The sequence below is a fragment of the Oncorhynchus mykiss genome, chromosome 7 (genome assembly GCF_057628025.1).
Source record: "Oncorhynchus mykiss isolate SJ-2025 chromosome 7, ASM5762802v1, whole genome shotgun sequence".
Classification (NCBI taxonomy): domain Eukaryota; kingdom Metazoa; phylum Chordata; class Actinopteri; order Salmoniformes; family Salmonidae; genus Oncorhynchus; species Oncorhynchus mykiss.
In genome coordinates, this window is record NC_143028.1 from 22461358 (window position 1) to 22488489 (window position 27132).

The 27132-nt window shown below is 42.9% G+C and overlaps 1 protein-coding gene across 1 annotated transcript in view; it reads left to right on the forward strand.

The window, feature by feature from the left end:
- LOC110527593 (cholecystokinin receptor-like) overlaps positions 1 to 26064 on the forward strand; it is a 50244-nt gene extending 24180 nt beyond the window's left edge. Inside the window, exons 3-5 of the mRNA XM_021608978.3 lie at positions 19828 to 20089; positions 23571 to 23698; positions 24118 to 26064. Coding sequence (XP_021464653.3) covers positions 19828 to 20089; positions 23571 to 23698; positions 24118 to 24692 — 965 coding nt within the window. The 3' untranslated portion in view covers positions 24693 to 26064. The remainder of the gene's footprint in view (positions 1 to 19827; positions 20090 to 23570; positions 23699 to 24117) is intronic.
- The last annotated feature ends 1068 nt before the right edge of the window (positions 26065 to 27132 follow it).

Consider the following 27132-nt stretch of genomic DNA (forward strand, 5'->3'; position numbering starts at 1 on the left):
CGGATCCTGGCTGACTGGCGGCTCTGGCGGATCCTGGCTGACTGGCGGCTCTGGAAGATCCTGGCTGACTGGCGGCTCTGGAAGATCCTGGCTGACTGGCGGCTCTGGAAGATCCTGGCTGACTGGCGGCTCTGGAAGTTCTTGGCTGACTGACGGCTCTGGAAGATCCTAGCTGACTGGCGGCTCTGGAAGATCCTGGCTGACTGGCGGCTCTGGAAGATCCTGGCTGACTGGCGGCTCTGGAAGATCCTGGCTGACTGGCGGCTCTGGAAGATCCTGGCTGACTGGCGGCTCTGGAAGATCCTGGCTGACTGGCGGCTCTGGAAGATCTTGGCTGACTGGCGGCTCTGGAAGATCTTGGCTGACTGGCGGCTCTGGAAGATCCTGGCTGACTGGCGGCTCTGGAAGATCCTGGCTCACTCTAGCAGCTCTGGACAGACGGGCAGCTCAGACAACGCTGGAGAGGAATAAGGCTCTGGCAGCGCTGGACAGAGGAGCTCTGGCGCCTCTGGACTGAGGGGCGGAAGCTCTGGCAGTGCCGGACAGGTGGGAGACTCCGGCTGCGCTGGAAAGGAGGAAGGCTCTGGCAGCGCTGGACAGGAAAGACGCACTGTAGGCCTAGTGCGTGGTGCCGGCACTGGTGGTACTGGGCCGAGGACACGCACCTCAGGGCGAGTGCGGGGAGCTGCTACCGGAAGGCTAGTGTGTGGAGGTGGTACTGGATAGACAGGACTGTGCAGGCGCACTGGAGCTCTTGAGCACCGAGCCTGCCCAACCTTAACTGGTTGAATGCTCCCAGTCGCCCTGCCAGTGCGGCAAGGTGGAATAGCCCGCACTGGGCTGTGCAGGTGAACCAGGGACACCATGCGTAAGGCTGGTGCCATGTACGCCAGCCCAAGGAGACGCACTGGAGACCAGATGTGTAGAGCCGGCTTCATGGCACCTGGCTCGATGCCCACTCTAGCCCGGCCGATACGCGGAGCTGGTATGTACCGCACCGGGCTATGCACCCGCACTGGGGACACCGTGCGCTCCACAGCATAACACGGTGCCTGCCCGGTCTCTCTCGGGTAAGCACAGGAAGTTGGCGCAGGTCTCCTACCTGGCTTCGCCATACTCCCTGTGTGCCCCTCCCCCCAATAAATCTTTGGGGCTGACTCTCGGGCCGTGCTGCCTCCTCATACCAGCGCCTCTCCGCCTTCGCTGCCTCCAGCTCTTCTTTCGGGCGGCGATAATCTCCTTGCTGTGCCAGGGTCCTTTCCAGTCTAGAATCTCCTCCCAAGTCCATTTCTCCAAATAATTCTGCCTCTCTTGCTGTTGCTGCTGCTGCTGCCTCTCCTGCTGTTGCTGCTTTTTACCACGCCGCTTGGTCCTGTTGTGGTGGGTGGTTCTGTAACGGCTTTCCTCCTGGGAAGGAGAGGCGGACCAAAATGCAGCGTGGTTATAGTTCATGTTTTTTTAATAATAAAAGTCAACATGAACATAACACAAAATAATAAATGTGGCAATACCGAAACAGTCCTAACTGGTGCATAAAACACAAAGACAGGAAACAACCACCCACAAAACCCAACACAAAACAGGCTACCTAAATATGGTTCCCAATCAGAGACAATGACTAACACCTGCCTCTGATTGAGAACCATATCAGGCCCAAACACAGAAACAGACAAACTAGACATCCAAAATAGAATGCCCACTCAGATCAAACCCTGACCAAACAAAACATAGAAACATACAAAGCAAACTATGGTCAGGGTGTGACAAACAGTTTTGAACTATTTTGGCAAGATAGTAATATTCTTATACTGTACAATGAGGAATACAACTACAAAATACTAGTCTTCTCCCATTTATTTAACCTTTGCCCCCACCTACAAGGTGTATAAGCCAAACAATAAATAAGAATAAAATAAGATTCAATACATACAAAACAAAAATGTGAAGAACATAAATCAATCAACTCTAATTAGCACATGTAGGACAGTATGCATGGGTGTGTGCATGGACTTTGCAGATGTATTTATCACATGTGCAGCATATAGTATTTGTTTTACAGTCCTTCTTTGGGGGGGCAGGATTGGCATCTCCTCTTCTTGCCTGCCCCAGCTGCAGCCTCAGGTGGATCAGGACAAGTTTAAGCCCCTGAAAAGCTTTCACAAGAACTGCAGAGGCTGTAAGTGCTCCTTTCTTTGAATGTGTGGGGTTACAAAGGCCTTTCCCAGCTGCCCCAGGAACACCCTCATCTTGTTCCACTTATCAGGCATCCAGGTAGGGTTGATCTTGTTCCATATCACGAAGGCATTGTATAAGGACACGTCAATGATGTTATGGAAGATGACCAGGGGCTAGCAGGCAGTCATCCTCCTGCAGCTGTAAGTTCCAATCACCTTGTCCAGGTTGTCCACACCTTCTTTGTTGTGGTTGTAGTCCAGGATGATGGCTGGGTTCCTGTTCTCACGGTCACTGATCTCAGCCAATTTGTGTAGTGTGCTCAGGAGGTCCACATTCTTGGTCCTCTTTGGGAGGTAAGAAACTAAAATGGTGGTGGGGGTGAAGGCAAACTTTGATGAGAAGTCCTCTCTCCGCCTTGTTACGATGAGTGCAGGGGGAAGCACAGGCTTGTTCTTTCTAACTGTGCCAACTATAGTGATCTTCCTCTTCAGGAGCTGCTGGCTGAGTTCAATCAGTAGCACACAATCTCAATTTCTCATTATGTGTGTGTGTTTCTTTGTTGTTTTTGTGGTGTGTAAATTATTTTATTACCGCCGGGTCAAAAATGACCCTAAGACAATTGTTGTACCCTGGGGGTGTACAGCTTTCATGGAAATATGAAAAAAAGGCGATGTTTCACTTTTTCTAATGTTGGGGTCACTCTAGGAAAAGTCATCAAATTTCAAGTTGAAAAAATATAATTTAGGGGGTTTTCTCTGCTGTCAAACATAGTGGCGTACAGTTGAAGTCAGAAGTTTACATACACTTGGTTGGAGTCATTAAAACTAGTTTTTCAACCACTTTTTCAACCACTCCACAAATGTCTTAATTTTGTTAATTAACAAACTATAGTTTTGGCAAGTCGGTTAGGACATCTACTTTGTGCATGACACAAGCAATTTTTCCAACAATTCTTTACAGACAGATTATTTCACTTGTAATTCACTGTATCACTATTCCAGTGGGTCAGAAATGTACATACACTAAGTTGACTGTGCCTTTAAACAGCTTGGAAAATTCCAGAAAAGCTTTCAAAGCTTCTGATAGGCTAATTGACATAATTTGAGTCAATTGGATGTGTACCTGTGGATGTATTTCAAAGCCTACCTTCAAACTCAGTGCCTCTTTGCTTGACATCATGGGAAAATCAAATTAAATCCACCAATACAATTGTTACATTTTGAGCCTAGTTGGTTTAGCCACAGAAAAAGTGAGCAACTTTCCCACTAGCCATGATTGGCTGAGATAATGACTGGGCTGGACATGTCGAGAGATGAGTTCGGATTGGTCTGCCACACTTCTGTGTATTTGAGCTGGTCAGTATGTGTAGGCAATGCTGTCTAACTCGGCTTTAAAAAATATATCACATAGTAAAACTGCATAAGTGTTGCTCTACACTTTCTGGAGGACCGAGTTTTGAAATCAGTGGAATTAGATGGATAAAACACCTGTCCCCGGATTACATCTTCAAACTAAGGGCAACCATGGCATCAGTGACAGAGAGGGAGAAGTGTCCAGCCATGTATACGGGTAATATAGTCTAGCTAGCTACATTTTCAGATATTACACGTTTCTAATTTTGTCAGAAAGTTGTTTTCATTTCAAGTTGTATACGTTAGCTAGCTAGCTAATGTTAGCTAGCTTGCTAGCTAACATTACGTGTATGAGCTGTGTAGTAATATTATTCGTATCTCAGAGCCATGTGTTTGGCTAGGTATAGCCTAATGTTAGCAAGCAAACGTTGAACCTGGTTGGTTAGCTACCTGCAGATTCATGCAGGGTTGTAATGTCATGAATTGGGATTATGGTTAATTTTTTAGCTAGCTAGCTACATGTCATAACAAAAGACTCCACTATGCAAGTATCCATTTCAATAGAATGTTCATGATGTCACTGTGACATAACGGCTGTCGATAAACATAGCTGGTAAATTCGCTCTGGCTATGTACTCCGATTTCAGAGCACCCTCGTCTGAGTGTGCCAGAGCACAGAATAACAGACAAATTTATTAACACTCAACACCCGTTGAATATGGCGTCAGTAAACGTTGGCAAAAAAAATGTCAATTATTGACAGCAGCACAGTGTCAGTAAACGTTGGCAAAATACCCTCAACTGTTGCCAGCAGCACAATTGCAGTCACCAATGCTCTGGATAATATAAAATCTGCCTAACCAGCTCTGCTAGGGTGAGTAAAATAGTCAGAGTGAGCTGTTCTCTCATTTGTGTCTGGAAGTAGCTAGCCAACATTAGCCAATCTAACTGATTGGGTGCTTGACTGTTGTTGTTAGAACGCTCGGATCAACCCTTACAGAGATGGGTGTAACTAAAGCTTAAGAGGGTGTGGACAATGCTGAATGGGTGAAGACAAAGAAGTGCTTTCCAGTAGGTACCAAAACATTCAAAGGCCATTTTCTCAAAAGTGAGGTTACAAGTTTATCAACTTCCAAAGCAGAATTCCTTTCCCATTGTTCCTCAACTGTAGAGTATGATATACAATTTTGTAGCTCTGAGTCTCTACTTTTATCCTATGTAAAAAACACCATTTCGAATGTTGCTATATAAGACCAAATTGAGCCCATCGGTCACATGTGGCAGGGTGACAACCGGCAGGCCATGTGTATGGGGTTGTGTGGGCAAGCGGTTTGCTGATTGTGAACAGAGTGCCCAATGGTGGTGGTCGGGTTATGTCATGGGCAGGCATAAACTACGGACAGTGAACACGATTGCACTTTATCAACTGGCAATTTGGATGCACAAAAATACCGCAACGAGATTCTGAGGCCCATTGTGAGGCAATTTATTTTAAGGTATCGGTAACCAACAGATGCATATCTATATTCCCAGTCATGTTAAATCTATAGATTAGGGCCTAATTTATTTATTTAAACTGACTGATTTCCACATATGAACTGTAACTGAGTAAAATTGTCTAAATTTTTGCATGTTCCGTTTATATTTTTATTCAGTATATATTTCTCCTATATATCTGTCACGTTTTGACCTTTATTTCCTTTGTTTTGTCTTTATTTAGTATGGTCAGGGTGTGAGTTGGGGTGGGCAGTCTGTGTGTTTTTCTATGTTGGGGTTTTGAGTTCAGCCTAGTATGGTTCTCAATCAGAGGCAGGTGTCGTTAGTTGTCTCTGATTGAGAATCATACTTAGGTATCCTGGGTTTCACTTTTGAGTTGTGGATGTTTGTTTCCGTGTGAGTTTTTGTTGCCACACGGTACCGTTTCATTCATTTTCACAGTTATTGTTTTGTATTTCATAGTGTTCCATTTATGTCTTAAAATAAACGTTATGGACACTCACCACGCTGCGCATTGGTCCTCCGATCCTTCTCGCTACTCCTCCTCAGATGAGGAGGAAGAATGCCGTTACAATATTGCTGCCTTGTTTCATTCTGAAATGATCAAGAATAACTGTTTGATTTTAGACCCTCTAATCCCCATTCCCTGTGACTCTGATTCTGTAGCCTGTCATATTAGTTCAGAATTGAGAATTACCCTGGTTATTTCTAAATAAATCTTCTTTGTTTTATAAAATATCCGTCTCGAAGAATGCATTGCCTTTTCATTTTAAGAACTTAATTGCCTTCAGAATAATACATTAGCCATAGTTATAATTTGTAACTATTTAATAGTTTCTTGCTGACTTCGAGCAAGTGGTGCCCCGTTAATGATTTCATAGTAATAAGTGTACACCCTTGCTTAGATTCTGGTGGGCCGCCTCCTAAATTGCTGCTGTGATCTCCCGCCGCCTAAAAAGCTGCTGTGTGCATGAAAGTACTCTCCTCCCTATCCCCTATAATTCATAGGCCATTTCAATTCTATTACATTGGAATGGCAACCTCTGTTTTTTGGGGCATAATATATATTTAAAAAATTGAAACAGTAGTGGACGTGGATATAAACATTAAGATCAAGGCATGCTTGAAGTTGGCGTTTTTAATTATGTTTATTGAGCATTCTTTTTCTGATAACTATAGTGTTTTCTGCAAGAAAGAGTTGTTTGAGTGTTTTAATGTTTCCGGACAAAACAATACATGAACAGTAATCCTTATAACTAGTGTCTGTCTTCGTGCTTTGTTTTATTTTAGGATTATTAGAATAATCACTTGCCTATATCCTTAGTTTCACCCAGGTGAATATATCCCGTCCTCCCTGATTAGGTGCCCAGTCGGCGGTCATGCATGATTCATACTCTAGTCCTTAATCGGTTCAACAATTTTATTGTTTGATTCTATTGCATTGGGACTTGGACAAATCATATTATTCTGATATTGAATCTTGGTGGACATGGTGTTGACCACTATGGTCAATGTTTAAGGTAGTGCTTTAATTAATGGAGACTATTGAATAAGCCTACCTCCACCACTAAATATAGTGCCCATTATTGATTTATTTGAGTAAGTAATGTTCCAATAAGAAACCTGCATTATCTATAGTTTTCATTGGGGCCAATTCCGACCCAATTTAACCGTGCATAAATGGAACGTATTTCCCCTTTTATGCAGTTCTCTCTATGCGTATTCTGACTCAAGCATGAGAATAGCATGCTATTCACCCATTATTTGTTCGGGGTGGAGATCGAATAAATGAAGGTCTAGCTGAGTTGTGTCTACAGATATGCCCTATTCTGACCTTGATTAAATTTAATCATAATTTCACCACATGTGGGGTGGTATACAGAAGATATCCCTATTATGGCAAGAACAGCTCAAATATCCAAAGATGAAGGACCATCATTACTTTAAGACATGATGGTCAGTCAATACAGAAACTTTCAAGAACGCAATAAAAATCGGGCACCATGATGAAACTTGCTTTCATGAGGAATGCCACAGGAAGGAAGACCTAGAGTTACCTCTGCTGCAGAGGATAAGTTCATTAGAGTTAACTGCACCACAGATTGCAGCCCAAATAAATGCTTCACAGAGTTCAAGTAACAGACACATCAATTGTTTAGGGGAGATTGTGATTCAGTCCTTCATGGTCAAATTACTGCAAAGAAACCACTTCTAAAGCACACCAATAAGAAGAAGAGATTTGATTTGGCCAAGAAACACAATCAATGCGGATTAGACTGGTGGAAAACTGTCCTTCGGTCTGATGAGTCTAAATCTGATGGTCTGATGAGTCCAAATCACTGTGCCTTTGTGAGACGCAGAGTAGTTGAACGGACGATCTCCGCATGTGTAGTTCCCACTGTGAAGCATGGAGGAGGAGATGTGATGGTGTGGGGGTGATTTTCTGGTTACATTATCTGTAATTTATTTAGAATTCAAGGCACACTTAACCAACATGGCTACCACAGCATTCTGCAGCGATATGCCATCCCATCTGGTTTGCGCTTAGTGGGGCTATCATTAGTTTTTCAACAGGACAATGACCCAAAACACACCTCCAGGCTGTGTAAGAGCTATTTGACCAAGGAAAGTGATGGTGTGCTGCATCAGATGACCTGGCCTCCACAATCACCCGACATCAACCCAACTGAGATGGTTTGGGATGAGTTGGATAGCAGAGTGAAGTAAAAGCAGCCAACAAATACTCAGCATATGTGGGTTTCCTTCAAGCCTGTCGGAGAAGCATTCCTCATAAAGCTGGTCGAGAGAATGTCAAGAGTGTGCAAAGCTGTCATCATGGCAAAGGGTGGCTACTTTGAAAAATCTTTAAAAAAAATAGATTTCTTTAACATTTTTTGGTTGCTACACGATTCCATATGTGTTATTTCATATTTTTGATGTATTCACTATTCCACAATGTAAAAATAAAGAAAAACCCTTGAAGTAGGTGTGTCCAAACTTTTGACCGGTATTGTTCATGTAGGTAGAGGTTTTTGGTTACTACATGATTCCATACATGTTATTTCATAGTTTGATGTATTCTCTATTATTATACAATGTAAAAAAAATGTCCAAATAAAGACACCCTGTAATGAGTAGGTGTGTCAAAGTTTTGACTGGTGTTGTACATGTAGGTAGAGGTATTGTGACCTCGCATGTGTAATAAACAGAATAGCGGGGGGGTAGAAGCTGTTAAAAAGCATTTTGGACCTAAAACTTGGCACTCTGGTTGTAGAGAGAACATTGTATGACTAGTGTGGCTGGAGTCTTTGGCAATTTTTAGGGCCTTCCTCTGACACTGCCTGGTAAAGAAGTCCTGGAAGGCAGGAAGCTTGTCCCCTGTGATGTACTGGGCCGTATGCACTGCCCCCTGTAGTGCCTTGTGGTCGGAGGCTGAGCAGTTGCCATTCCAGGCAGTGATGCAACCAGGATGCTCTCAATGGTGTAGCTTTTTGAGGACCCATGCCAAATCTTTTCAGTCTCCTGAGGGGGAATAGGCTTTGTCGTGCCCTCTTCACGACTGTCTTGACGTGTTTGGACCATTCTAATTGGTTGGTGATGTGGACACCATGGTCTCAACATGGTCCACTACAGCCCCGTCGATAAGAATGGGGGCATGCTCGGTCCTCCTTTTCCTGTAGTCCACAATCATCTCCTTTGTCTTGATCATGTTGAGTGAGAGGTTGTTGTCCTGACACCACACTGCCAGGTGTCTGGTCTCCTCCCTATAGGCTGTCTCACTGTTGTCGGTGATCAGGCCTACCACTGTCGTGTCATCGGCAAACTTAATGATGGTGTTGGAGTCAGGAGTGGTGTGTGGCAAAGACGCACTATAGGCGCACTGATGATGGTGCATACTTAATGATGGTGTTGAAGACGGGAAGGGTGTGTTGCGAAGACGCACTATAGGCGCACTGATGATGGTGCAAACTTAATGATGGCGTTGGAGTCGGGAGGGGTGTGTGGCGAAGACGCACTACTTTTCCGCACTGACTCCGGACAATTAGTGCGTGCTGTTTGTTTCATTGTGTTAAATGTTTGTCAATGTTTATCAACGCACCTTGAAATATATATTCATCAGTGTTAATCCCAACACATTTCCCTTAATTTCCCCATAAATTTAGAATGTTTGGATATGGAAATGTTGGTAATTCATTGAATATAATATGCATTTATACCATTCTCATTCTCGAAGTGGAAACAACGCTACACATGTGATAAATAACTTTTGATTTATTCAGTTGCATTTATCAGTTTACTGTACATTTCTTTGTTGTCTTTGTTTGTCGAACTTAATGTTGCGTGAACTCATGCATTTTAACATACATTGCATTCGGAATGTTTTCAGACCCTTGACTTTTTCCACATTTTGTTACATTTAAAAATATTTTTTCCCCATCATCAATCTACACACAATAACCCATAATGGCAAAACAAAAACAGGTTTTATACATTTTTGCAAATGTTGCTGGACATGCTGAGAAATGAGTTCGGATTGGTCTGCGGATAGAAGGCTTCTGTCTATTTGAGCTCAGTCTGTGTTGGTAATCTTGTCGAACACATTTTTTTTATGTAGCTGCATAAGTGTTGCTCTCCACTTTCTGGAAGATCGAGTTTTGAAATCAAAAAAGCATAATGAAATTGTTGCCAGAAGGGATGTTTTCATGTTATCCAGGGATAAACAAATCATTGTCCAGAATGTCACATGTGCGCTCTCAACGCTCCGAGAATGAAATGAGATGGGTAGCGCTAAAGCTTAAGAGGGTGTGATCGATGCTGAATGGGTATAGACAAAGAAGAGCTCTCTCATCGAAATACTAAAATGCCATTTTCTCAAAAGTGAGTTTACAGGTTTATAAACTTTCAAAGCAGAATTACTTTCCCATTGTTCCTCAAATGCAGTATATAATATACCATTTTGTAGCTCTGAGTGTCTACCTTCATGAAATGTTTAAAAAATAAAATTGTTGCTACGTTAGACCGAATCCAGGTGGTGAGTGACATTTACATAAGTATTCAGACCCTTTACTCAGTACTTTGTTGAAGCACCTTTGGCAGCGATTACATCCTTTGGTCTTATTGGTTTGACGCTACAAGTGTGGCACACCTGTATTTGGGGAGTTTTCCCCATTCTTCTCTGCAGATCCTCTCACACTCTGTCAGGTTGAATAGGGAACGTCGCTAAACATTTTCAGGTCTCTCCAGAGATATTAAATCTGGTTCATGTCCGGGCTCTGGTTGGGCCACTCAAGGACATTCAGAGATTTGTCCCGAAGCCACTCCTGCATTGTCCCGTTGGAAGGTGAACCTTCATCCCAGTCTGAGGTCCTGAGCGCTTTGGAGCAGGTTTTTATCAAGGATCTCTCTGTACTTTGCTCTAGTCATATTTCCCTCAATCCTGACTAGTCTCCCAATCCCTGCCACTGAAAAACATTCCCACAGCATGATGCTGCCACCTCCACACTTCACCGTAGGTATGGTGCCAGGTTTCCTCCAGATGTGACGCTAGGCATTCAGGCCAAAGAGTTCAATCTTGGTTTCATCAGACCAGAGAATCTTGTTTCTCATGGTCTGAGTCCTTTAGGTACCTTTTAGCAAACTCCAAGCTGGCTGTCGTGCCTTTTTTCTGAGGAAGGGCTTCCGTCTGGGCAATCTACCATAAAGCCTGGATTGGTGGAGTGCTGCAGAGATGGTTGTCCTTCTGGAAGGTTCTGCCATCTCCACAGAGTAACTCTGGAGCACTGTCAGAGTGCCCTTCTCCCCCAATTGCTCAGCATTCCCCCCCCCCCCCCCGTTTCCCCCCCAATTTCGTAGTATCTAATTGGTAGTTACAGCCTTGTCTCATCGTTGCAACTCCCGTACGGACTTGGGTGAGGCGAAGGTTGTGAGCCGTGCGTCCCCCGAAACACAACCCAACCAAGCCGCGCCGCTTCTTGACACAATGCCCAATTAACCCGGAAGCCAGCCGCACCAATGAGTTGAAGGAAACACCGTACTTCTGGTGGCTGTGTCATCGTGCACTGCACCCACAGCTGTAGCTGTATTCCGTCTAGTCACAAATACTATTTCGCTCTCTTTATCTTTAGTCTTTATAAAGTTTGTAATGTGCAAAAGTGCAATGAAATTCTCAAAATAGTGAACTACTATTGTTAACTAAATGTTTCATACATTTTATTTTGTAATGTTGATTGACCGAGTTGGAAAATGTGCTGAGATTGCGGCAGTGCTTTGCTAGCAGCTGCATTAGTGAATGATGGGGAAATGCTAGCTAGCTTTAGCACCACCCTGTGTTAGTACATTGTAACATCCTTATTGTTTTGAGTCTGGAATGGAAAATTTAATTTGAATGGTTTGAATATGAATCTTTTTCAAATCCATCAAATAAAAGTTCAACTGAAAAATATTCTCCCGTCTCCTTATTTCTCTTGGTTAGCCTTTTGTCTGCAAAGGTTGCTACATTGTAACTGCAAAGTAATTTAAAATACCCCTTAATTGCTTGCTCCTGTGTAAGATCATTTTAAATACATGTATATCCTTGTAACAACATTGTAATTACAGAGTTGATTGTTAAAGATTGTTACATTATAAGAACATTTTACTAAAATGGTTAAGCCTAATGTTCTTCTGTCTCCTAATTTCTCCTGGTTAGCCTATTGTCTCCAAAGGTTTTACATTTTACATATAAAGGTTATACCCGACTGGGTTTCACTTTAAATTAAGTTGCTTGCTCCTGGGTAGTTACAAGTAGATCATATGCAACTAAATTGTTCTTAAATCACACTTGATTTGGCATAGCCTTTGAGAATGAGAATTGAAAATGGCCGGTAGTTAATGACAGGATGTGCCTTGTTACAATTGTTGTTACCAGGTTCTAGCATATTTATCAACCCTGGTATTACATGTGGATTCTATAGTAGTGGCACCTTTTAGTTATGACACAGTAATATTTGGTTTTAGTTATTAACGTGGTAATTCACTGGTAAATTTCAAATGTGTAATTACAAAACATTACTTACATAGTGAAACAAGACAATGTGTTATCAGTAGTTTCACTGGTGGAATAACCTTTAGCAAATTAATGTGTAATTACGCATTCCTTGTTCCAACTGTGTAATAACTGATTCCGCAACAACCCTATTCAATCTAATTACAGTACCAGTCAAACGTTTGGACATACGTACTCATTCAAGGGTCTTTCTTCATTTCTACATTGTAGAATAATAGTGAATATATCAAAACTATGAAATAACATGTATGGAATCATGTAGTAACCAAAAAAGTGTTAAACAAATCGAAATATATTTGACATTTTAGATACTTCAAAGTAGCCACCCTTTGCCATGAAGACAACTTTAAACACTTGGCATTCTCTCAACCAGATTCACCTGGAATGCTTTTCCGACAGTCTTGAAGGAGTTCCCACATTAGCTGAGAACTTGTTGGCTGCTTTTCTTTCACTCTGCGGTCCAACTCATCCCAAACCAACTCAATTGGGTTGAGGTCAGGTGATTGTGGAAGCCAGGTCATCTGATCCATTACTCCATCACTCACCTTCTTGGTATAATAGCCCTTACACAACCTGGAGGTGTTTTGGGTCATTGCCCTGTTGAAAAATAAATGATGGTCCCACTAAGTGTAAACCAGCTGGGATGGCATATCGCTGAGGTAGCTATGTTGGTTTAAATGTGCCTTGAATTCTAAATAAATCACTGACAGTGTCACCAGCAAAGCACCATTACACCTCCTTCTCCATGCTTCACGGTGTGTGCCACACATGCGGAGATCATCCGTTCAACTACTATGCGTCTCACAAAGACACGGCGGTTGGAACCAAAAATCTCAAATTTGGACTCATCAGACCAAAGGACAGATTTCCACCAGTCTAATGTCCATTGATTGTGTTTATTGGCCAAAGCAGGTCTCTTCTTATTATTGGTGTACTTCAGTTTTGCAGCAATTCGACCACGAAGGCCTGATTCATGCAGTCTCCACTGAACAGTTGATGTTGAGATGTGTCTGTTACTTGAACTCTGTGAAGCATTTATTTGGGCTGCAATGTGAGGTACAGCTAATGAACTTGTCCTCTGCAGCAGAGGTAATTCTGGGTCTTCCTTTCTTGTGGCGGTCCTCATGAGAGCCAGTTTCATTTTAGCTCTTGATGGTTTTTGGGACTGCACTTTCAAATTGACTAACCATCATGTCTTAAAGTAATCATGGACTGTCGTTTCTCTTTGCTTATTTGAGCTGTTCTTGCCATATTATGGACATGGTCTTTTACCAAATGGGGCTATCTTCGTCACAACACAACTGATTGGTTTCGAACGCATTAAGAAGGAAATAAATGCACAATGCACATCTGTTAATAGAAATGCATTCCAGGTGACTAACTCATGAGACTGGTTGAGAGAATGCCAAGAGTGTGCAAAGCTGTCATCTAGGTAAAAGGTGACTATTGTGAAATAACATATATTGTGATTTGTTTAACACTTTTTTGGTTACTACATTATTCCATACGTGTTATTTCATAGTTTTGATGTCTTCTATTCTACAACGTAGAAAATAGTCCAAATAAACAAACCCTGTAATGAGTAGGTGTGTCAAAACTTTTGACTGGTAATCAAATCAAGTCAATTCATATATTATTGGTCACACACATGGTTAGCAGATGTTATTGTGAGTGTAGCGTGATTGTTGTGCTTCTAGTTCCGACAGTCCAGCGATATCTAAAAAGTAATCTAACAATTCCACAACAACTACCTAATACATAAAAATCAAAGTAAATTGATGGAATTGAATATGTACATATACATGCATGGATGGGCCATGACCGACCGGCATAGACAAGATGCAATAGATGGTATACAATACAGTATATACATCTGGAATGTGAAGTGCAAGATACTATGTTAACATCATTATTAAAGTGGCATTAATAAAGTGACTAGAGTGTCAAATGATTTCAAGTCTGTATGTAGGCAGCAGCCTCTCTGTTATAGTGACAGCTGTTTAATCTACAGTTTGATTGCCTGAGATAGAAGCTATTTTTCAGTCTCTCGGTCCCAGCTTTGATACAACTGCACTGACCTCACCTTCTGGATGGCAGCGGGGTAAACAGCCAGTGGCTCGGGTGGTTGTTGTCCTAGATGATCTTTTTGGCCTTCCTGTGACATTGGGTGCTGTAGGTGTCCTGGAGGGCAGGCAGTTTTCCCCCGGTGATGCCTTGTTTAGACCGCACCACCCTCTGGAGAGCCCTGCTGTTGTGGGTGGTGCAGTTGTCGTACCAGGCGGTGATACAGCCCGACAGCATGCTCTCATTTGTGCATCTGTAGAAGTTTGTGAGGGCTATAGTTGACAAGCCAAATTTTGTAAGCCTCTTGGGTTGAAGAAGCGCATTTGCAAATTCTTCACCACACTGTCTGTGTGGGTGGACCATTCCACCTGCTACACTGCGGTCCCGTCAATGTGGATAGTGGGGTGCTCCCGCTGCTGTTTCCTGAAGTCCACGATCATCTCCATTGTTTTGTTGACGTTGAGTGGGAGGTTGTTACTACTATAGTGTCGTCTGCCAACATAATGATCGAGTTGGAGGCGTGCATGGCCATGCAGTCATCAGCAAACAGGAAGTACAGGAGGGGACTGAGCATGCACCCTTGTGGGCCCTCAGTGTTGAGGATCAGCGAAGTGGAGATGTTGTTTCCTACCTTCAACTCCTGGGGGCGGCCCATCAGGAAGTCTAGGACCCAATCGCACTGGGCGGGTTGAGACCCAGGGCCTCAAGCTTAATGATGAGCTTGGAGGGTACTATGGTGTTGAATGCTGAGCTGTAGTCAATGAACAGCATTCTTACATAGGTATTCCTCTTGTCCAGATGGTTTAGGGCAGTGTACAGTGATGACAGAAGTGAGTGCTACGGGGCGATAGTCATTCAGTTGAGTTACCGTTGCCTTATTGGGTACAGGAACAATGGTGGCACTCTTGAAGCATGTGGAGACAGCAGACTGGGATAGGGAGACTGTGAATATGTCCATAAACATACCAGCCAGCTGGTCTGCGCATGCTCTGAGGACACAGCTTGGGATGTCGTCTGGCCCGGCAGCCTTGCGAGGGTTAACACGTTTAAATGTCTTACTCACTTCGGTCATGGAGAAGTAGAGGGGAAGCCTGTAGTCCTTTGTAGCGGGCCTCGTCAATGGCACTGTATTATCCTCAAAGCAGGCAAAGAAGGTGTTTAGTATGTCTGGATGCAAGACGTCGGTCTCTGTGACGTGGCTGGTTTTCTTTTTGTATTCCGTGATTGCCTGTAGACCCTACCACATATGTCTCATGTCTGGTCCGTTGAATTGTGACTCCACTTTGTCCCTGTACTGACGTTTCGCTTGTTTGATTGCCTTGCGAAGGGAATAAATACACTGTTTGTTTTCAGCCATATTCCCAGTCATCTTTCCATGGTTAAATGCTGTGTTTCGCGTTTTCAGTTTTGAGCGAATGCCGCCATCTATCCACGGTACAAAATCTTCTATGTACTTCCTTACAAACTCACTCACTGAATCAGCGTATAAATCTATATTATTCTCTGAGGGTACCTGGAACATGTGCCATTCCGCGTGATCAAAACAATCTTGAAGCGTGGATTCTGATTGGTCAGGCCAGCGTTGAATGGTCCTTGTCACGGGTACATCCTGTTTGAATTTCTGCCTATAGGAGGGAAGACGCAATATGGAGTTGTGGTCGGATTTGCCGAACAAAGGGCGGGGGATGCATCGCGGAAGTTAGAGTAGCAGTGATCCAGTGTTTTTGCCAGCCCAGGTACTACAATTGATATGCTGATAGAATTTAGGTAGCTTTGTTCTCAAATTTGCTTTGTGAAAATCCCCATCTACAATAAATACAGCCTCCGGATATATGGTTTCCAGTTTGCACATAGTCCAATGGAGTTTCTTGAGGGCTATCGTGGTGTTGGCTTGGAGACGATTTACACCGCAGTGACAATAAAGGACAAGAATTATCTTGGGAGATAATACGGACGGCATTTGTATGTGAGGAATTCTAGGTCCGGTGAACAGAAGGACTTGAGTTCCTGTATGTTGTTACAATTACACCATGAGTCGTTAATCATGAAACATACACCCCCGCCCTTCTTCTTCCCTGAGAGATGTTTATTCCTGTCAACGTGACGCACAAAGAATCCCAGTGGCTTTACTGACTCCGACAGCATGTCCCCATAGAGCCTTGTTTCCATGAAACAGAGTATGTTACAATCCCGGATGTCTCTCTGGAAAGCAACCCTATCCCTATTTTCATCTACCTTGTTATCTAGAGACTGGACATTAGCGAGTAAAATACTCAGAAGCGGTGGGTGGTGTGTGTGCCTCCTGCAGCGACGTCGTTTTGGTGAGACTCTGGAATCAGTTCGAATGCCTTGGGTGGTATGAACAAAGGATCCGCTCTGGGAAATTCGTATTCCTGGTCATAGCACTGGCAAGTTTACGTCGCTCTGATATCCAATAGTTCTTCCCGGCTGTATGTAATAACACTTAAGATTTTCTGGGCAAACAATGTAAGAAATAATACATTAAAAAACGAAATACTACACAGTTTCCTAAGGACTAGAAGCAACTACCCTGTCTGTCGGCGCCATCTTTTATGACTTTTATGACTCCTGTACAGACTAAAGCATATGTATCTACTATGTTGTTAACTCAGTTATTACTGTGTTAATTACATAGTAGTAAGGGCAACTTAATATAAAGTGTTACTTAGATAATTTTCTTGGGCTTGCCTAGAGTGCCAGATTCGCGGGTTTGCATTTTTGGGAGTATTCCATTGGTTCCGATGTGCCAAGAAAGTACAATTTAAGCACAGCTTACTATTTGAACCCAGGTCTCTAACAAAGTGATGATACAGATCCTGCAGATGCTTAAACATGGGTGGAAATAGAACAAAAGAAGACCTTTCCTCTAAAGTTTAAGTCAAACTTCTACCTGTAGCTAATTGAATTTAGTTGACTTATTGAAGGCAATTCTGTGTGTCTCCTTGAATGTGATCAGTTTGCTGCAGGAACAACAGGAACTGCAAACTGGACTGGAGCGGCAAAAACCACTCAAACTGGATAGTTTTATCTCGATCTCTACATTCAAAGACTAAATCATGGACACACTTACTGACATTGTGGCTGCTTAGCACACAATGTATTGTTGTCTCTACCTTTTTGCACTTTGTGCTGTTGTCTGTGACCAACAATGTTTGTACCATGTTTGTGCTGCTGCCATGTTGTGTTGCTATCATGCTATCTTGTCATGTGTTGCTGCCATGCTGTGTTGTTGTCTTATGTCTCTCTTTAGGAAGTGTTGTTATGTCTCTCTTGACATGATGTGTGTTTTGCAGGAGGTATTTTGCCTTTTGGTAGGCCATCATTGTAAATAAAAAAATGGTCTTATTAACTAGTTAAATAAAGGTTAAATAAAAAATTCAGACGTGTAAATGAATTTCCTGTAAGAGATTAAAGCGATACTATTGTACTGTATGCTGACTTAAAATGTCATTTGAGCACAGAGCACATAGCTTTACAATCTTCACTTCAAAGGGATAGAGTAGAATTCTATTATCTTTGCATGGAGCGCACGTTGCATATAGTGCTTAGAAAAATATACTGCCAAGTGCTCACTATAAAGCTGGGGTTTCCAAACCTCAAGAGGGTCAAATTGTCTTTCTGTGTGTGTTATTGTGTGTGTGTGTGTCTGTCTGTCTGACTGTGCATGGAAAAAAAACTATAATAGCCTATGAAATGAATGCCTCTGTGGATGCAGCCTTCTGCTGATCAGAGAAGTGTAGTGCGAAAACAAAGAATTTCTGTGATTGTGAAATAGAGTATGAGTTGTCATGACTCTCGCTCCTGGGTGAGAATCAAAGATAGCGCCCCCCCCCTCTCTCCCACCAGAGAGGAAGAGGGGGAGTGGGGCCGGTTATATGACTTTAACGACCAGTTGTAAACTTTCTCTCTCTGGACCTGCAGTATGTAGAAGTCCAAAATGATTTGTGTGTAGAGAAAGACTCTTGTTAAAAACTTTAGCATCAAAAGATTTGACAATGGAACATTAGTTTTGAAATCCAAACTTTTGGGAAGGTCAGTGGAGATCCAAACAATAATCATGTCAGATAATGAATTATTCTGTGATCATCATTAAAGACGTTATAACGGAAACACTGTAACTTTAAGAGCTTTCACAATGTATATGTCAGAGTTACATCTAAATGTTGTAAAACATATATGATTCAATATAAAACTATTTGTGAGAAGATTACATTTTGATTTTAGCCTTCTAAATTACATCATTGTTTCTAATGTAAAGTTTTACCCAGTCAGTAATCACGCTGACGTGAGCACAGACATTATGCCAAAAGGATGGCACTCCTTTGAGTGCTTACTAAGGACTCCTAACAAAATTTACATCAGACCAGTACATTTCCGAGACATACAATCGTAAATATATACATTGCAATTGTTTTTCGAATGAGCGGTCGTTCATGTGCAAAGTATTCATTCTCATGAGCATAGCTTCCACATGTATGCACCAGCCTACTCTGCTCTCTTTATCTTGCCCCTCCCTTTCATTATGTAACAAGCCGTCATACTGGGTTAGTCCACTAGGGACTTTTCATTGCATTATGTTACTAATCAACCTGTAATCTATCCTGTGTGTGTTTATGTAATTCTGTATGATTAGTTAGTTAGTTAGTAAATACATAATGAAGCCAAATTGTGTATCGCTGAATGATAATTTAGACTAGAGTTCGTGCAGATTTGCAGTCAACAACATTTAGAATGAGACTGATGAGGTAATAATTAATGGATGACTGGTATGATAATGGTATATCCTGACAAATTCTTGAGTTAATTTGGGAAACGATAACTCATTAAACAAACTTTTTCCGTAGTGCCCCAAGTTACAATTGAGTTAATTGTTACATGATTCATTTAATGACGTAATAATTAAACATAGTTAATTGATTTGATAAAATAGATGTCGTCACATTAATGATAGTCACGTCACGACAGAGTGCTAATGGTGGGTCTGGTATTAAAGTTGTGGATGTTTCTAAGGAGGGAGGATTAGTGGGTGGAATATATTGGAGCGAGTCTCAGGTGCTGGGTAATGGCTGCCGGTTTAGTGCAGGTACAGTATGCCTTTATTAATGCTATTCATCTTCACTGCTGACTCCTTGTCTGACTGCAGACCGATTGAGCCACTCCCTCAGTGCAGCTTCATACATATTTATGTAGGCAAACACAGTTTGGGTTGAAGATTTTCACGAAAGGATTTTCACTCAAGTTTGAAACCAATATATAATGCACTTCAGAGGTCTAACACTGAGCAGGACAGAACGACAATGGTGTGATTCCATCAGTGTGAGGCTATTTGTCTGGAATGTAATGTACGTCATGTCTTTACTTAATGATAAGCTAAAGAGGTTTCACCATTTGTCTTCACTTTTTTGGTGGCATACTTGCATCTCTCTGATGTGTCAAGCCTGCTCAAATATAGAGAAGGTGTGTATCACCTGGTAATATTGTATTTGTTTTCATTCAAATATGTTTTCTGCTTAATTGAACTTGCCTTGCTCAATGGAGATAAACGTATAAACTGGCACTCCAGACAGAAAGAAAATAAAACAAGTACTATTTGAACCCAGGTCTGATCACTGTTGATACTGTCATTTTAATCTCTCTCTTATTGACCCCTTCGCCTTCCCTGCATTCCCATAGCGCTCTCCGTCAGCATCTCCACCTTCAGCCTGGTCGCCATTGCGACCGAGAGGTACAGTGCCATCTGCAACCCGCTAAAGTCGCGGGCATGGCAGACTCGTTCCCACGCCTACCGGGTCATCGCTGCCATCTGGGTGTTGTCGTTGGTCATGATGGTGCCCTACCCATTGTTCAGCCACCTCAAGTCCTTCCCCAAACCCGACCGAACTACGGGACACATGTGTCGCCTGGATTGGCCAAGCGGTGGGGTAGAACAGACGTGGTGAGTGAGTTTCTGACTGGAGACCTCTAGTGCAGTGGTCAGAACAGGCTTCTGACTGGTCCCTTAGATAAGTTCCTGACACTAATTGTCAGTTCTCGTGTGGTAGTTTCAAAGTAAGCAGGCATCAATGGAACATAGATTGCCAGTCCCTTGTACAAAAAAGTATCTTGGGTTTGTTTGGTTTGTTTTTATGTTTGATTGCTTATATTGAATATATTTGTTTCAAAATAAAGATTTTCTGATCAGGGAAGCAATGAGGCATTTTATGCTATTTTCAATATATTTCCACTGACATTACATTTGCCCAAAAGTAAAGTCTTCCCTTTTACCCCTGCAAGACTGAACAGAATTGTCATAGCCGGACATTTAGGAGCACCACAGCAACATTATTGCAAAGCAATTCTATTTTACGACAGATTAGTTCGCATTGACTCAGGGCTAGGGAAGCAGTTTTAGAAGGTACCCTTCCTGCAGGCTCATCCTGACATGACCCTCAAGCATGACAATGCCACCAGCCATACTGCTCGTTTTGTGCATGATTTCCTGCAAGACAGGAATGTCAGTGTTCTGCCATGGCCAGCGAAGAGCCCGAATCTCAATCCCATTGAGCACATCTGGGACCTGTTGGATCGGAGGGTGAGGGCTAGGGCTATTTCCCCCAGAAATGTCTGGGAACTTGCAGGTGCCTTGGTGGAAGAGTGGGGTAACATCTCACAGCAAGAACTGGCAAATCTGGTGCAGTCCATGAGGAGGAGATGCACTGCAGTACTTAATGCAGCTGGAGGCCACACCAGATACTGACTGTTACTTTTGATTTTGACTCTCCCTTTGTTCAGGGACACATTATTCCCTTTCTGTTAGTCGCATGTCTGTGGAACTTGTTCAGTTTATGTCTCAGTTGTTTAATCTCGTTATGTTCATACAAATATTTACACATGTTAAGTTTGCTGAAAATAAACGCAGTTGACAGTGAGAGGACATTTCTTTTTTGCTGAGTTTAGTTGTTCACTGATTGTGGCCTGTCAGAACCTCCCACCCCACCCCCAGACTATACTTATTTTTATTTTACACTACAACCGCAAGAGTCCTTTGAGGATATACAGTGTATTCGGAAAGTATTCCGACCTCTTGACCTTTTCCACATTTTGTTACATTACAACCTTATTCTAAAATCTATTAAATAATGTTTCTTCCCCTCATCAATCTACACAAAACCCCATATTAACAAAGCACTGTATGAATGCAAAACCCTCATTTTTTTCAAATCTATAAATAAATAAAAACCATAATTCCATTTACATAAGTTTTCAGACCCATTTCTCAGTATTTTGTTGAAGCACCTTTGGCAGCGATTTCAGCCTCGTCTTTTGGGGAATGATGCTTGGCACACCTGTATGAGGAGTTTCTCCCATTCTTCGCTGGAGATCCTCTCAAGCTCTGATGTTGGATGGGGAGAGTCGCTATGCAGCTATTTTCAGGTCGCTCCAGGGATGTTCGATCGATCGGGTTCAAGTCCGGGCTCTGGTTGTGCCACTCAAGGACATTCCAAGACTTGTCCCGAAGCCACTTCTGCATTGTCTTGGCTGTGTGCTTAGGGTCCCTGTCCTGTTGGAAGGTGAACCGTCACATCTTTCCCTCGATCCTGACTAGACTCCCAATCCCTGCCACTGAAAAACATCCCCACAGCATGATGCTGCCACCCCCATGCTTCAGCGTGGGTATGGTGCCAGGTTTACTTCAGATGTGGCATTCAGGCCAAAGACTTCAATCTTGGTTTCATTAGCCAGAGAATCTTGTTTCTGATGGTCTGAGAGTCCTTTAGGTGCCTTTTGGCAAACTCCAAGTGGGCTGTCATGTGCCTTTTACTGAGGAGTGGCTTCCATCTAGCCACTCTACCATAAAGCCTCATTGGTGGAGTGCTGCAGAGATGGTTGTCCTTCTGGAAGGTTCTCCCATCTCCACAAAGGAACTCTGGAGATCTGTCAGAGTGACCATCGGTTTCTTGGTCACCTCCCTGACCAAGGCCCTACTCCCCGATTATTCAGTTCGGCCAGGTGGCCGAACTTCTTCCATTTCAGAATGATTGAGGCCACTGTGCTCTTGGGGATCTTCAAAGCTGCAGAAATGTTTTGGTATTCTTCCACAGATCTGTGCCTCAACACAATCCTGTCTCGGGGCTCTACAGACAATTCCTTTGATCTCATGACTTGGTTTTTGCTCTAACATAAACTGTCAACTGTGGGACCTTATATAGACAGGTGTGTGCCTTTCCAAATCATGTCCAGTCAATTTAATTTACCACAAGTGGACTCCACTCAAGTTGCAGAAACATCTTAAGGATGATGAATGGAAACAGGATGCATCTGAGCTCAATTTTGAGTCTCTGAATATTATTTTTTTATATATATTATAGAGTATTGTGTGTAGATTGATGAGGATTTTTTGTTTTTAATCCATTTAAAAATAAGGCCGTAACCCTAACAACATGTGGAAAAAGGGAAGGGGTCACTCTCTTTACAGTGGCAGGTAAAATAATTGTAATCAGATTTATATTATAATGTGTATTGATATTTAACACAGTAGATGTCATCGACAAGCACACAAAATATAATACCTATCATTTTTAGTTACTACAATATACTTCAGAAAAGATGCTATTGAAACACAACTTGTACTTATTACTTTTGTACTTTGGTGACCTATTTGAGGCTGAGCATCTTGGTGTAATGGCTAAGGTGTTGGACTGACAGCCACAGGGACTGTGGGTCCATTACGGGCTACTCCCCAAATTGGCTATTAAATCAGAGTGTGTAATTATGATTATGCTTACAAATGATGCCAGCCATGAAGAATCCTCAAATAATGTGAAACAGAAATATTAGTGTAGCACCTGTTCCTCGCTCCCTTCCATGTTCCTCTCTGACGATAGAGAATCAGGATCAAAGACTAAACAAAAAGATGAACCGAAACCTCTAACCTCTATTTACTTCCTCTCTGTATGTCCCTGCTTCCTGTCACCTTTTGTCCCCCCACCCCTGATATGTGACCCACTATCAAACAGAGTACTGATGAAAAGCTTTGAGTATCAGAGGCTGCATTAATGAATGAATGAGAGCCTAACCTGCTGCAAAGGCTGATGGGAGATGAAAAAGGAACCATCCATGGAGGATGTTCAGAGGAAAACACCCACGCACCCATTAGAATTTCACACAACACAAAATAAGGGCTTCCTCTCTACTATTTCTCAAAGTGTGTAGAAGGAACAATAGTGGATTTGTACTTTTTTTTGTATACGGCCAAGTTGATAGCATCCGGATGATGTAAAGATAATTGGTAAAATGTTAATGACCACCATAGAAATATTATGCAATTTTAAGTCACTTTTTTCTCTTCCTGTCTGGCTTCCTGTCCCTCTTTTCCTCCCCCTTTCTCTCTCTTTCTTCCCTCTTTCTCTCATTTTCACTCTCTCCTTTCTCCTCAGGTACATGCTGTTGCTTTTAATCTTGTTCTTCATCCCTGGGGTGGTAATGATCGTTGCCTATGGACTCATCTCCAGAGAGCTGTGCCGGGGGATGAAGTTTGAGCTGGACCAAAACAGAGAGAGCAGTGGTGAGACTCCTACACCACATGTATCATCCTGTTGTGGATTTGATTGAACATCTCATTTGTTTCTTACAAATTGAAAGTTACCCAAGTGAAGTTAAGGTTTTGGGTTAGGGATTGGGGTTTTGAAATAGGGTTGTGCTGGATAGAAGCAATGAGAGCAAGGACTAGGTTTAGGGTTTTTTAAAACGGGAAATAATAAGGCTGGGGCCAGGGTAAGGGTTTTGCATTCATACAGTAACTTTTTTTTCATAAGGCCTATTTGTTTGTGGATGCATGTTCCCCACAATGCAGGCTTATGTCATCAACTCTTTGCTTATGCTATTATTAGTCATGTACTCTTTCTTCAACCTACACACATACACTCACCTACACACTTACACCCAATTTAGACCCACTTACAGACTTCCATGTACATTCCACAGCACTAAAGAACGGAGTAAACACCACCGTGACCACCAGCAACAACGACACAGACGATGATGGCTGCTACATCCAGATGCCGAAGAAGCCACCGTCCATGGAGCTGTCTACCCTCACCCCCCCTACTCCGGCCCCTCCCAAACCCAGAGTGTCCACTGAGCACCCTCGAAGCAATAGCTCGGAGGCTAAACTCTTGGCCAAGAAGCGTGTGATCCGCATGCTCATTGTCACTGCCGTCCTCTTCTTCCTCTGCTGGATGCCCCTGTACACGGCCAACACGTGGAAGGCTTTCCACATCAGCTCAGCCCACCGGCTCCTCTCAGGTGCACCCATCTCGTTCATCCACCTGTTGAGCTACACATCGGCGTGCGTTAACCCTGTTATCTATTGTTTTATGAATACACGCTTCCGCAAGGCGTTGCTCACCACCTTTGCCCACTGCCGTCTGCCCTGCTGTCGGCGCCGCCGGGGGAGGCGGGGCGGCAGGGATGATGAGATGACAGTGACAGGGACTATTGGTCCTTCGTCCATGTCCAAGATCAGCTATACCACAGTGAGCACCGCGGGGACCTACTGATTATTTGTGAAGGGGGCTAGGGGTACAGTGTCCACATTAGGACAGCCTCAGTCTCAGCAGGACTTCTTCCTAATATGGACCCTGTATAGGGGGAACACAGGGGGCTGTAGCATTGGGTACACAGGTAGTTGTGACTTAAGGATGGCAACCGACAGAATGCTTGGGCGTTTCTTTGCTTGTTTGCTCCTATCTGATTAGCTGCAGGTGTTTATGCTCTTTGTGGAATACTTTATTGACTGTCAAGTGTCTGTGGTCTACAGTGGGCATCATAAATATTCAACCCCCTTGGATTTCTTCAGATTTTATTGTGATACATACTGGGATTAAAATTGATTTAATTGACCTCTTTGCCAACGATCTACACAAAACACTCTCACAGAACATTTTTTAAAGATTAATGAAAGTAAATAAAGTATTCAGCCCCCTGAGTCAACACATGTTACAAACACCTTTGGCAGCGATTACAGCTATGAGTAATCTTGGGTAAGTCTCTAAGTGCTTTGTACACCGGGATTGTACAATATTTGCCCATTATTCTTTTCAGAATTCTTCAAGCTCTGTCAAGGTTTTGGGGATCATGACTAGACAGCAATTTAAAGTTTTGCCATACATTTTCACGCAGATTTAAGTCAAAACTGTAACTTGGCCACTCAGGGACATTCACTGTCATCATGGCAAGCAACTCCAGTGTAGATTTGGCCTTGTGTTGTAGGTTATTGTCCCGCTGAAAGGTGAATTCCTCTCCCAGTATCTGGTGTAAAGCAGACTTAAGAAGGTTTTCCTCTTGGATTTTGCCTGTGCTCAGCTCCATCCATTTATTTTCATCTTTGCCAATATCAAGCGTACGTATACCATAATGCAGCCAACACCATCATTGAAAATAAGGCGTCAGTTCGTCAACGATGTGTTGTGTTAGATGTACCCCAAACATAAGGCTTTGCATTTAGGCCAAAAAGTGTATTCCTTTGCCGTGTTTCTTTGCAGTATTACTTTAGTGCCTTGTTGCATACATATGGATGTTTTATTCTGTATATGTTGCATTCTTCTTTTCACGCTGTCATTTAGGTCATTATTGTGGAGTCACTACAATGTTGTTGATCCATCCTCAGTTATCTCCCATAACAGCCATTTAACTCTGTAGCTGTTTTAAAATCACCAATGTCCCCATGGTGACATCCTTGAGCAGTTTTCTTCCTGTTATGCAACAGTTCAGAAGGACGACTGTACCTTTGATATTTCTGCGTGGTTTAATACATCATCAACAGCATAATTATTCACTTTTTTGTTTTATTTTATTTATTTAACCAGGCAAGAACAAATTCTTATTTACAATGACGGCCTACCAAAAGGCAAAAGGCCTCCTATGGAGAAAGGGAATTAAAATGAAAAAATGAAAAATAGGACAAAATGCATGTCACGACAAGAGAGACAACACAACACTATATACAGAGATACCTAAGACAACAACATAGTATGGCAGCAACGCATGGCAACAGAGCATTGTAGCAACACAACATGGTAGCAACACAACATGCAGCAGCACAAAACATGATACAAACATTATTGGGCACAGACAACAAAGGTCAAGAAGGTAGAGAGAACAAAAAATCACGCAAAGGAGCCACAACTCTCAGTAAGTTTCCATGAATGAGTCTTTCAATGAAGAGATTGAGATAAAACTGTTTGTTGCAGCTCGTTCCAGTCGCAAGCTGCAGCGAACTGAAAAGATGAGCGAACCAGGGATGTGTGTGCTTTGGGGACTTTAACAGAATGTGACCGGCAGAACGGGTGAGAGAAGGACAATGTACCATCTAGCCGTACTCCCAAGTACTTGTTAGGTGCGTGAATGAGGACCCAAAAGCGAATTAACGTAAACAGAGCTTCTTTAATAACAAAACAAACGTAGGCTCAGATGGACCGGCAGATTCCGACAGGACAGGACAAGGTTGCAGCAAACATGACGATAGTCTGGTTCAGGCATGAATAACACAAACAAGAATCCGACAAAGACAGAAACAAAAACAGAGAGAGATATAGAGGACTAATCAGAGGGAAAAAGGGAACAGGTGGGAAAAGGGGTGACGAGGTAGTTAGGAGGAGACAAGGAACAGCTGGGGGAAAGAGGGGGAGAAAAGGTAACCTAATAACGACCAGCAGAGGGAGACAGGGTGAAGGGAAAGGACAGAAACAAGACACAACATGACAATACATGACAGTACCCCCCCACTCACCGAGCGCCTCCTGGCGCACTCGAGGAGGAAACCTGGCGGCAACGGAGGAAATCATCGATCAGCGCACGGTCCAGCACGTCCCGAGAGGGAACCCAACTCCTCTCCTCAGGACCGTACCCCTCCCAATCTACTAGGTACTGATGACCACGGCCCCGAGGACGCATGTCCAAAATCCTACGGACCCTGTAGATGGGTGCGCCCTCGACAAG